A 12,296-nucleotide genomic window follows, 5' to 3' on the forward strand; every position below is an offset into this window, starting at 1 on the left:
AGGCTACCGCGGAGGCGGTGGACAGGGCGCGTGCGCACTGCAGGGGCGCCAGATTTGGCGGGAGGGGGAGTGTCCAAAGCTCTTTGTTTGATGGCATCTCTGTTTACAGAGTTTACACTTTAATATCAACCTGTTTCCTCCTCCTCCTTCTCCTCCTCCGCGACCTCCTCCTCCTCCTCCTCCTCTTTCTCCTGAGAAACTTCGCCCCGGCGGTGCGGAGCGCCACTGCGCAGTCGGGGAGGGACGCAGGCAGGCGGCGGGCAGCGGGAGGCGGCAGCCCAGTGCGGTTCCCGCGGCTCCCAGCGGAGCCCCGCGCCCGCCGCGCCATGGCCCGGAGACCCCGGCACAGGTAACGGGGATCCCGGGCGGGCGGCCGCGGGCGGGGGCGCGCTGGGCGCCAGGCGCCGGGAGAGCAGGTGGGAAATGGTTCCCGGATCTTCTGCGGGGCTGTCAGATCCTGCGAGGACCTAGAGCCCCTGCCTTGGCAGCAGAAGCCGCTCGAGGGACTGATGAATGGAAGAGCCTATGCGAGAAACGCATTAGGACGTTGGGAAGCACTCCCTGCGGCTCATTTTGCAAGTTGCACGGGGGTACGTTCTCTCTAGGGGGAAAAAAGCACGTTCCAGCCGGGGGCAGAGCGGTGCCCACCATTCCCGGGGAGCCCACTAGGTCCCTGGCTTGATGCCGCGGATGTCGGCGAGGGAGTCGCAGCGTAATTGCTGGATGCATTGCGATATGTTTGGACTTGGAAGTGCAGAGCATATGGCAGATATAGGGAAAATGCCGGATTGTATAGTAGCTGCAGGTAGTTCATGTAAATTTCATTCATTCTTTATGGAGGCGAAGAAGAGTGTCAGCTGACAGGCGGCTGGAAAGAAGATTGTAGGGGAGGAAAGGGTCTCTACATCTGCAAATTGTTTTAAGCCCTGGTTTTGAAGGTTCTAATCATTATTCTCTGCGAGGCTTTTACTTCTAAAGCAAACATTGCACACCCGCTCCCACGCACCCGCGACGCACATGTCAACCGCACTTGGGGAGGCTCGCCGGGTATCTTGAATGAAGTGCCCTTACATTTCGGCCGGAAGGAGGGGAATAGGGAGCGGAGGAGGAAAAGACTGGTCCGAACTGTCACTTGCTGAAGCTCCCGCTTCCACCAGTCTCTGGACTTCCCGGACTGGACGCGCCGGAGCTCCCTGCGGGTGGCCGGGTGTAGTCGCTCGCTCGGCGGCCGTCACGGTTGCCACTCAACGGAAAGGGACTGAGGCGGGCAGCACTCAAGGCCGCTGCCGCGCAACCGGGACGCAATCCCCCGGAGCTCTTCCCCTGTGCAAGAGGTCCCGGCGCGGCGCGCGCACGTGGACCCGGCCGAGGTCGCCGTTCCTCCCCGCGCCCAGCTCTGCAGCCTCAGGTCGCCCTGTCGGAGGAGGGGAGACGGGACGGACCCTCGCCAGGAGGTTTTGGGAAAAAGTCCCCGGAGGCAAAGTAAACCCACCCTCTTTTCCTCGGGTTTTCTGATTTTCTTTTACTTATTTGTTTTCGAATCAGCGATCACGGGTCCTCTTGCAGAGCTAGGAAGTTGCAAAGAGCGTGGGTGTGGGCCCCGCTGCAGCACCCTCGGCCGGGCCTGGCCGGGCGGGGAGCGGCACCAAGGCATGGCCGGGTGCCGGAGAAAAAGGGAGGCGACTTGGGGGGCCGCTGGCTCCCTAAGCTTCGTCCAGGGCCCGGCCGCGCGGGGCAGGGGTGCTGCCCCTTAAGTGGTTTCACCTTCGCCCTTGGGACTTAACAGTAGAGCAACGGAGGTCACCTATTTTTTCGAGAGCGGAAACTAGGAGGAATAGGAGAAGGAGGGAGCTGGGAAGGGGTGCTGGGAGGAGGCGCGGGGGAGGCTCCGCGCCCCGAGTTCTCGACTGTCCCCGCGGGGCGGGGCCGCGCAGGTTCCCTGTGGCTCCCAGGTAGCAGAGAGGGGAGGCGGCCAGGAGGGGCGGGAGCCTTGAACCTGCTTCAGGGGGAAGAGAAACCCGGCTGCGGGCTCGAAGCCGTTTCTTGCAAGGCGAACGTCAACTCGGCAGGGATTATTAACCAGGTCAGCGAAATGAGTCTGAACCCTGTTTCTAGAATCACAGTAGCGGCCACAAGGCACTTCCTCCCGCTCCCCTCCCTTTTCCCAACCCCCAACACTTCTTTTCTTTTTCGTTTCTTTGCACGGTTTGTTTCCTTGACAGAATGTAATATTCATAGTCGTACTCTTGTAACCACACCAGGTCTAGCAGGTGGGGAGTCGGGTGCATCAAGCTTGAAATCAGCCTTTGAGAGTCTTCTGACTGTTGGGTCTGAGATCTTCTCAGAGCAGATAAAGGAAAAGTTATTTCAGGTCCTTAGTAGAAATTAATCATGCTTAGACGACCCGGACAATTTAGAACGAGGAAATCTCATGCAAAGCTCAAAGGCGAGACCCGCGCCTAGCCTGCTGATGGACCCAGGAGCTGACAGTGTGAGCAGCCCTGGGCTCGCCCTGCTCCCCTCATGGCCTCTTCAGGACCTGCGGAAGTTGCACACCAAGTTTTCCCCGAGACTTTGCTTTTGCACATCTCTGATTTTGCACATTTCTGCTTAATTTTTAAGAGTCATGGAAGATGTGGAATTATCCCTTATTAGCCCTGGAAAATACCTTACAAGTAAAATCCAAGCCCTTTGTATAGGCGAGCAACTGAGGTCGTGAGAGAGAGGAAGTGATTTGTCCAAGTCACGCAGCTAGGTGGAGGCAGAACTAGCACCTTTGCCTCCAGAACCCTAGTCCTGTTTGATGTCTATTCTCTCTCACCTGGTGTAGGCTGCCCCCTATGGGCAGCTGAATTTGTTGCTTATTCCTGAGTGTTGATCTGTTGCCCAGACAGTGGTGTCCAATTACTGATTTGGAAAACCTAGTCCTCACACCAAGGGAGGGAAAGGGGGAGGTGGTGGAGGGATGAATTGGGAGATTGAGACTGACATATATACACTAGTATGTATAGAATAGATAACTAATAAAAACCTGAAAAAAATATATAGTCCTCAGTTCTGAAAACGTGATCTCCAGATCCACCCAAACCCCCAAAGTTGAATTCAGTTGAATCTATGACTCCACTTTCAGATTACTCTGGTTTTCTTGGTATCCCTGATATTTCACAAGGGTGCCACCTCACTTGGGGGGCTTTCCAAGGAGTTCCCTATGAACCTTTCAAAAGCTCTAGGATTATAACTTTTTTTTTTCCACCTTATGATGCTTGTGCTTTTTATTAAAGGGAAACTACTGTAATTTTTAATCAGAAGTTGGTTTAGAGCCCCTTGTTGACAGTGTGAAACAGGATCAGGCTCTTGTTTAAAAGGATAGGTACTAAGTGAAAGATGGTTATAGATTATAAACACAGTTTAGTGGTCTTTTTTGTGGTGGCGTTTTAAGTTTGGATAACATCCTACTTATCGCTATGCATCCTGGACCTTCAGATTCTTTCCCAAAATAATAGTTTTAAATTATAAGAACCTCAAATTCAGGATTTTGGGTAAGCATTTTTGCTTGCTGGTAAGGGATGGGTAATATATACTTGTAAGTTACTTTTGGAAGACAAAACCTGATATGAACATACATTTTCCTTTTAGAATAATGATCTGCATTATGATATTGCTTTATATCATTATTTTTATCGCTCTTAGTTTGATGGAATTCTCAATATTACAATTATAAATTTTAGTAAATTTTTAAAGATAGTATAATTTTTCCTCATATCTTAAGTTTTATAAGTAAAATTATAACTAAAAGTAAACTTGCTGTAAAATGACTCTCACCTATCCATTAATAAACATTACGTATAAAGTTACTTCAAAAGTCATCAAAATTTATAGTTTTGGTCAAGTAGGTAAAAGAAAAAACTCTTTTGAAAACAGTAATGGGTTCCTTTTAAACCCACCTGGGGGAATCCCTCAGTTTTGAATTAGGTACATTTTAAGATCTTTCAAAAACCATTCAGTCAGAGGTAGAAAAAACATGAGTAAGATTCTGACTATCATGTGGCCTAATTATTCACTTGGTTACTCTGGAAACTGAGGATTGTAAACGTGGCCACAAGTTGGATCAACCTGGCCTGGAGTTTTGAACTGTTTGGTATTAATGTTATCTACAAAGCAGTTTGATCACTTGATCATTTATCCTTTGTCAGGTTTTTAAATCCTTTCCTTTTAGATTCTCTTAATCTTCTAATCTTTAAGGGATGACTATAATTACATTGTTGGGTGCATTACTTCTTGAATTTTTTTCTCTTAATAAAACACCAGTCCCATTAGGATAACATAATTGAGGTTTTTTTAATTGTATTTGGGAAATATTACTTAAATGATGGGACGTATACCAAAGGTTTTGCGAGTGTACTTATGTAAAGGACATGGGCTCTCGTTCCTTTTATTGTCCTTAACATTAAGTTTTAAACTTAAACCTTCATTGGTTGGAAGGTTGCCAATTGTGTAACTTGTCACTGGTCTAACATTAACAGCAGGTTTAAACACGCAGAGCAATAGAAAGTACCAGGTCCTTTGCCGTATCTGTGGATACCAATAACAGCAGAACCAGTTTACAATCCTAGAGCAACAGAGTGCCAAAAACAGTCTCGTTATGCAAGTTTTCAAAGTTTTATCTTCGTAACCTTTGAAAAGATTGTTGAGGAGTTTTGGTGTAAGTTTTGTAATCCAGTCGTTTGAATCCTCTTGTTTCAGTCCACATCTGCCCATTTTTATTTCTGCAGCATCTACAGTAGTGACGAGGATGATGAAGACATTGAGATGTGTGACCATGATTATGATGGGCTGCTTCCCAAGTCTGGAAAGCGTCACTTGGGGAAAACTAGGTGGACCAGGGAAGAGGTAACTAATCACGTAATCAAAACATGGGGAAAAACCTAGAGTGCATCCATTTATAAAGGACAAAATTTCAGCTAAACTACAGATGTTCAAACTCCTTAGCGGGCTCTCTGACTCTTATCCTAGCCTGCCTCACCACTCCCCCACATGGACACTATACCATCCTTTTCCAAACTTTTTGCAGTTGTTTGAAGGTCCCCTCCTCACTTTGTTTTATCTGTGTTTCCTTCTGCCTATTCTGTTCTTGTCCCTTTGCCCCACAAATTCTTACTACTTCTTTTTTTTTGGGGGTTCTCGGGCCTCTCACTGTTGTGGCCTCTCCCGCTGCGGAGCACAGGCTCCGGACGCGCAGGCTCAGCGGCCATGGCTCACGGGCCCAGCCGCTCCGCGGCATGTGGGATCTTCCCGGGCCGGGGCACAAATCCGTGTCCCCTGCATCGGCAGGCAGACTCTCAACCGCTGCGCCACCAGGGAAGCCCCTTACTACTTCTTCATCACTTGTGAAGACATCACTTCTTCTGTGAAGCCATCCTTGGCTTCCCCAGACAGGTTGGATTCGTCCTCCAACCAATGGATACATACATGTTCTTATTTATTGTTGCTGTAATGTATATGCCCCCCCGCCCAGTAGACTGTAAGTCTGCTGAGGGCAGAGCTAAACGTCTATTCATTTTTGTGTTCCCTGAACCCAGAATCGATTGCCACAAAGTGGAATATTAACAGATGTTCCCTGAACAAATGAATGAATTGCTATTTCCAAAAACAAAACAAAAGAATAAAGCAAAACACTCACAGAACTTGTCTTGTTATAATGGGTTCATTTAACATTCTTGATATATAATATTACACAGAGGAATATATGTGGATGTCTGTTCTGAAAGCATTCAAAAATGGATGGAGGTATGTCTCCTTCTCACCTCTGTTTGTCTGCTAGCTTACCAAATCTTGATCTCTATGGGAATGGAAAAATGCTTAGGAGGCAAAATTATTAATGTAAGAGAAAAGTTGCTTTTTTCTTCCAAGTTCTTTAAAAAATTTTTGCTACCAATTGTAGAAGATTTCATGTTAGAATAAATGGTATTGACTCTTCTTCGGTTTCATCCTGTCCTCCTTCACTTAAACCAGAACTCTCATTGACAGGCAGACGGGATTTCCAGTGAGGTCCATAGGAAATCCATAATTTACCTATGGAAATTGTGCACTTGGGTGATTCTCAGCGATTTAGAAGTTCTGTTTGTAACACTGGTTTCCTAATTGCTGTGACTGTGTCATAGCGAGGACTCACATTGTGTGTGAAAGTTACCTTTGCAGAAACATGAGGATTCTCTTTTGCTTGAACATGTTTAGAAAGACACTTGTGAACTGAAAGAGTTCACCCTGACGTTTAGCGTCTTCTGTGTTCTAATAAGTTTGGTCTCATTTAAATTGTCAACACATTGATACAAAAGCTGAATGATTTTCTTACATCATACATGCCTTCGAGTGTAATTAAGAAAAGTGATCTTACATTTTTTTATATGAAAGAGGTTGAACTTACTAAATGTTAGACTAGAGCTTGAACTATTTCTTACTGAGAGTCTATCTATTGCCATAGTTCAATGTCTCTTACGTCAAACACTGGCGTTCATTACTTTTTTCCCACAAAGTAAAATTTTAAAAGTTACCATATGTTAAACATTCAATGCGCCAGGCATTGTGCTAAAGTTTTGCGTAATTAACTCATATAATCCCCAAATAACCCTGCTGACATCATCGTTTCCATTGTACAGATGACAATACTAATGTCCAGAAAAGCAAAATGATATACCCAGGTTTATACAGCTAATCAGTAGCTGAGTTAAGATTCAAACTCTGGTCTGTCTGACTCTAAATAAATCTATGCTGTAAACCAGTATATCACCTTAATATTTGTTGAATTTGGTTATTTTTGAGAGATTTTTTTTGGTGAGGGGTTGGTTCCCCTTTAACTCTAACTTGAATAGAGTTGTACAGTAAATGACTGATATCCTAGGATTACCTTTAAATGTCTTAGGATGAAAAACTAAAGAAGCTGGTGGAACAGAATGGAACAGATGACTGGAAAGTTATTGCCAATTATCTCCCGGTGAGTTAGTAATTTTTTTCTTTCTGTAAAAGGAAATCTTCTCCCAAAGATTTAAATAAGATATTGTAGGAGATGATATTAAGACATTACATATTTGCTTGTATATAAGAAGTAAGGGAGAAATGCCTTATCTGTAACTTATATTTCTTTTGTAATGCATATAATTAAAATTTCTAAATATATTTTTAAAGGATTTTTACAATGTATTTTAAACGTTTGCTTCTTATTTTATCTTTTAATTTTTTAGAATAATATAAATTAGCATTTTGATGATTTGTTGTATGGTAGATGACTAAACTCATGGTACTTCCCCCAAGTCAGCTTCTTTTAAATTTCCTATTTTTTCAATAGCCATAATTTTGGTACCCTGGTTTAAAATTTTGGCGTTCTTTTAGACTTCTCATACTCCCCCATCCCCTACAATCAAGCGAGGATTAAGGAATCTGGGATTCCTTTGTTTATTCTTCTCACCGTTCCGTATGTTCGGCCCCTTTCCCTCTTCTCTGGCCGATTGCATTGCCTTCATAACTGGCTTTCCTACTTGTAGCTTTCCACTTTCCCATACATTCCAGACACCACTGACAGATGGAGCTTCATAAAATGCAGCTGTACTTTACTTTTCAAAACTAGCAACAGTAACTTCGAGTCTCACACATCAGGTAAACTGCCTGGCACATGAGGGCCTTCCCATATGCCTCAACTTACAGCCCCAGTTCTGTTTCCTACTTCCCCTCTGTAAGCAGGTTTGGTTGAATTCATTTCTGCTTTCCCTCCTGAGGGCTTTTGTCCCTGGTGATGCCACCTCCTAAAATGTTCTAGCCATCCTTCAAAGTCCATGCCAAGAGCTTTTCTGTACTCCTTCTAAGGAAACGTAACTTCTCCTCCTCAGAAGATGCTCCTTTTTCCACCCCAATATCATTTTACTTTGGTCTCTTCTTGCATATGAATCAAATTCTGCCCTCTGTTAGTTAATTATATATTTGTCTTTTACTTCTTACAAGACTATAAACTCTTATAAAACAGGGCCTATCTTTATTCACCTTTGTTCTTTCCACAATATTAACACTTGTGGTCCTAAATTGAAGCACATCTCTTAGTTTGAATGGGAATCAAACTTGAGTCATTTAGAGTGGGTTTCCATAGAAGTCCAACATCAATATGGAATCGCTAAGAAGTCCTAATCCATGTGGGTACTTCCAAATGCAATACACTGAGGTTAAGGTTAAGTTAAATTGACAACCAGGTATACAGTACGATGATCCTTTAGTTCACATGGCAGGACTATTTCCCTGAGGATGCAGAGCTTCTAATTTTAGATGCAACTTTGATATATTCTTTGTATGTTCTTTAGCTGTAAGTAATGGGCTCTCCAGATATGCCCTAAACTATGTTCTTGAATGTTTTCACTGCATATTGTCCGTGTGTGATTTTTATTACAGCAGTCTTCATGTGCTTATCACATCGTATCTGTATGACAGTGCACACTTTATCTTATTTGCCTAGAATCGAACAGATGTGCAGTGCCAGCACCGATGGCAGAAAGTACTAAACCCTGAGCTTATCAAGGGTCCTTGGACCAAAGAAGAAGATCAGAGAGTAAGTTCTTTCTCCGTTGGTGTGTGAATCACAATTATGAATATTCCCCAACATTGTTGACTGTTTCCCAACTTGAAGAAACAGGTAAAGTGTGCAAACAGGAAGCAGAGGACTCCATTCCCATATTTCCCATGAATGAAAGAGGATTTTTAGAAATTTTCTAAAGATCTTGTAACATGAAGAATGATTACACTGACTCATTACATAACATTAAAACATAGGTTATTTTTGTGTGTTTATCTGAAGGTGATAGAGCTTGTACAGAAATACGGTCCGAAACGTTGGTCTGTTATTGCCAAGCACTTAAAGGGGAGAATTGGAAAACAATGTAGGGAGAGGTGGCATAACCACTTGAATCCAGAAGTTAAGAAAACCTCCTGGACAGAAGAGGAAGACAGAATTATTTACCAGGCACACAAGAGACTGGGGAACAGATGGGCAGAAATCGCAAAGCTACTGCCTGGACGGTAATAATATGTCAAAAAATATATTGATTGGGAAGAATGAGGGAGTGGGTATTGAACATTCTGCTTTAAAATGTATGGTGAGTGAATTACATTTTATCGACGGTAAATGTTTCACAAGATAAACTAGATCCATAGCTTTTACAACTGGAAGAGATCTTAGAGTTTACCTGGTTGAGGACTTCCAGAATCCACCCAACAGTGACCTTGGGCCAACTTTCCTCAGCCTCAGTTGCCCCATTTGCAAAACGGGGTATAACCTACTTCGTAGGCCCAATGCTAGTATCAAGTAAAACAAATGTCAGAGCACTTTGTAAACTACGAAACTCTAAACACATAGAAGCAAACCAAGGGTAGACAGTTTGTCTTTGGTCTGAGTTCACACAGCTGGTTAAGTGACCAGAAGGAATTTGGCTACCATTTTCCTGATACCATGTTCATTTCATTATACCACTTGGCTTAATTTTTTCTTTGGAATAAAGAAAGATTGTATTTCTAGAATTATCATACTGCTTCCAGGTTTTTAAATAATGTCATTGTTAAGCTTTCTTTTTAATGAACAAAGCACGAAAATGACCTCATTATGAGGGATATCTATGGAAGCTCATTTTTGTCCCACTTTCCCCATTTAAACAGTTTATAACGGATGTCATTTAGTTTGGAAGATACTAATTATAAATCTTACATTAAAATATTGTAGGATAGGAAACATTTTAAATATTTTTATTCTTGAGCTTCATAACCCCAAAGTGGAGAAAGGGTCATTTCAAAGAAGGCTGTGGCTCTCATGGTCTATGCAGTGTTCTCTTGTGATGTTCTGAAACATTTCCTCCCTCCTGGTTCAGTATAAGCTTAGAGAATTCAAGAGGTTGATAAAAGGAGGCCTTTTCTCCCATATGGTCTGAAAGGATATGCTGTTGATTCTTCCAAAAATTTAAGGGGCAATTGAACTTCCTCTTTCTTTAGCATACATTCCCCCACCCCCATCGAAATAGTAAAAGGGAGGCTTAAAACCGTTTTTTTGAATTGAGAAACTGTTTTCCTGAGAATTGAAAAACCTTAGTAAAAATGCTTTGCAGTTTGAAAATATATTGGGGAGTTAGCCTCTTTCCCTTCGGGATCCCATTTTGCATTTTCGCCTCTGGTTGTGGTTCCATTTGCCTGGTTATGGAACCATTTGAGGTAGTTTTCAAAAGGTGGGCATTTTTTTTACTCAAAATCTCTGGCTAGTGCTATTCTAGATAAAGAGTAGACGCTGAGAGGGCAGCAACGTCATTATTGCTCACCAAACTTTACTGAGTGCCTGTTGTGATGTGTAGGCCCTGCTAAGCCACGCTCAAAGGAGTAATTTTCTAGAACAGCCAGAACTTTAAGTTGTATTAGAGTCTTGTATCACAATCAGAATAAACATGAAGGGTGTTTTATTGGAAATATTCTTAACAAGGAAACAAAATGGCTAAAAGATTTCAGCATTTATAGAAAACTATATAAGTTCCATATTATGTAATTTAGAGAAACCTATCAATTTTTAATTAGGTGATAGTGGAAGCATGATTTTTAGGAGGCAGAGAAGACAGAAACGATTAAAAGGAAAGAAACACTCGTAGTGGACCAAAAGAAAGGGTCTCTGTTAGAAACAGTTTTCTGTCAATTAACTGTAATCTGAATTGAAATTTTTGTTTGTAAAATGTGTATGTGATATATTTCTGTGCAGAACTGATAATGCTATCAAGAACCACTGGAATTCTACCATGCGTCGCAAGGTCGAGCAGGAAGGTTATCTGCAGGAGTCTTCTAAAGCCAGCCAGCCACCAGTGGCCACAAGTTTTCAGAAGAACAGCCATTTGATGGGTTTTGCCCATGCTCTACCTTCAGCTCAACTCCCTCCAACTGGCCAGCCCTCAGTTAACAATGACTATTCCTATTACCACGTTTCTGAAGCACAAAACGTAAGCCATTCCTCAGAATTTAGTTTAATGAGAGAGATGTTATTTTAGCTCCAGGTAATAATGATACCTTTCAGGTGCATACTTCTCAGCTTTCATGAACATGACCATGATCACGATCAATCGAGAGGGGTAGGTGTTGTTAGCCCTGATACGGATCCAGAAATGAGGATGTTAAGTGATCTGTCCAGGGTTACACAGCTCATAGAGATAGTACAGACTAAAACCCAAGTTGTTTGATTCTAACTTGCTGCTTCGAATCTAATTTGGGAAGTTAGCTTTTGGATGCAAATTTACTTATCAAGGTACTGCTGAAGAAGAATGGGGGTATGGAGATGCAGTTGTATCTAATACTTTTCTCTGCTCAAATGAAAAGTGAATGTAATATTACATTTAAAGAGGAAATAGTTTGACCCTGAAATTTAACAGATAATTGTAAGTTCAATTCTGGTGGTGATCTAGCTGAAGTATCTTAATTTATTCATTCAGTAAGTGTTTACCTTCTTACTGTGAATCAGGAGCAGTTTTGTGACTGACATCTGACATCTTTTGTCTTCCTTTGAATCGGTGTGATTCTTTCTTCATTTCTTGATATTTATATTTATGGACAAAAATCTTCAAAATGGGTGGGAAAAGAAGAATAAAGAGAAAAAAATCAAGAAACTTGAATCTTAAAATCAGCAATAATAAATGGTGAAACTTATCCAAGAATTCAGAGCTCATAAGCAAATTCTATGCAAAACATATTAGTAGCTTTTACTCTTCTCTGTCTGTTCCATATATTTGACTACAGACCTTCCTGACTGGTCTCAGGTGAATGAACTATCTTAAGAGGTGCTATACTCTTTCCTAAAGCTCATAATAGTTCACAGGAACATATTTTTATTTATAAACAGCTAGTGCCATCCGTTTTTACCATCAAAACTTTCATACACTCGTGAATGTACTTTAGATTATATTTTTCTTTCTGTTTCACTCTAAGGAATACTTCCTATCAGGATCGATGAGCACCTTAAATTTCTTTCGCTCTGTTGCTTTAGCTCTTTAACAATTATTAAAGGCTTGGCTAAAATTTCAAATTGGAGTTGGGTTTTATTTATTTATTTTGCTTTGTGAACTTTATCAGAAAAGTGTTTGTTTGTTTGTTTTCCTTAGTCCTAGAGCAAAACTTCAGGAAGCCAACAAGTCCCCTGAAGCACATGTAACCATGAATGTCTCGGCCTTTGTTTGTTTTGCCTTTTTTTAAAATTTAATTTTATTTATTTTTTATACAGCAGGCTCTTATTAGTTATCTATTTT

General features: G+C 42.2%; 1 protein-coding gene across 8 annotated transcripts in view; it reads left to right on the forward strand.

Moving 5' to 3' along the window:
* Nucleotides 1–326: 326 nt before the first annotated feature.
* Nucleotides 327–12,296, forward strand: part of MYB (MYB proto-oncogene, transcription factor) — a gene marked incomplete at both ends in the record, with an annotated part of 33,693 nt that continues 21,723 nt past the window's right edge. For all 8 annotated transcript variants that reach the window (XM_082668983.1, XM_082668986.1, XM_082668989.1 and 5 more), the window contains 6 exons: nucleotides 327–349; nucleotides 4,773–4,890; nucleotides 6,920–6,991; nucleotides 8,495–8,587; nucleotides 8,834–9,054; nucleotides 10,766–11,000. In XM_082668983.1, coding sequence (XP_082525109.1) covers nucleotides 327–349; nucleotides 4,773–4,890; nucleotides 6,920–6,991; nucleotides 8,495–8,587; nucleotides 8,834–9,054; nucleotides 10,766–11,000 — 762 coding nt within the window. The remainder of the gene's footprint in view (nucleotides 350–4,772; nucleotides 4,891–6,919; nucleotides 6,992–8,494; nucleotides 8,588–8,833; nucleotides 9,055–10,765; nucleotides 11,001–12,296) is intronic.

Source organism: Grampus griseus (assembly GCF_964374135.1).
Source record: "Grampus griseus genome assembly, chromosome: 13".
In the NCBI taxonomy this organism is placed as follows: Eukaryota; Metazoa; Chordata; class Mammalia; order Artiodactyla; family Delphinidae; genus Grampus; species Grampus griseus.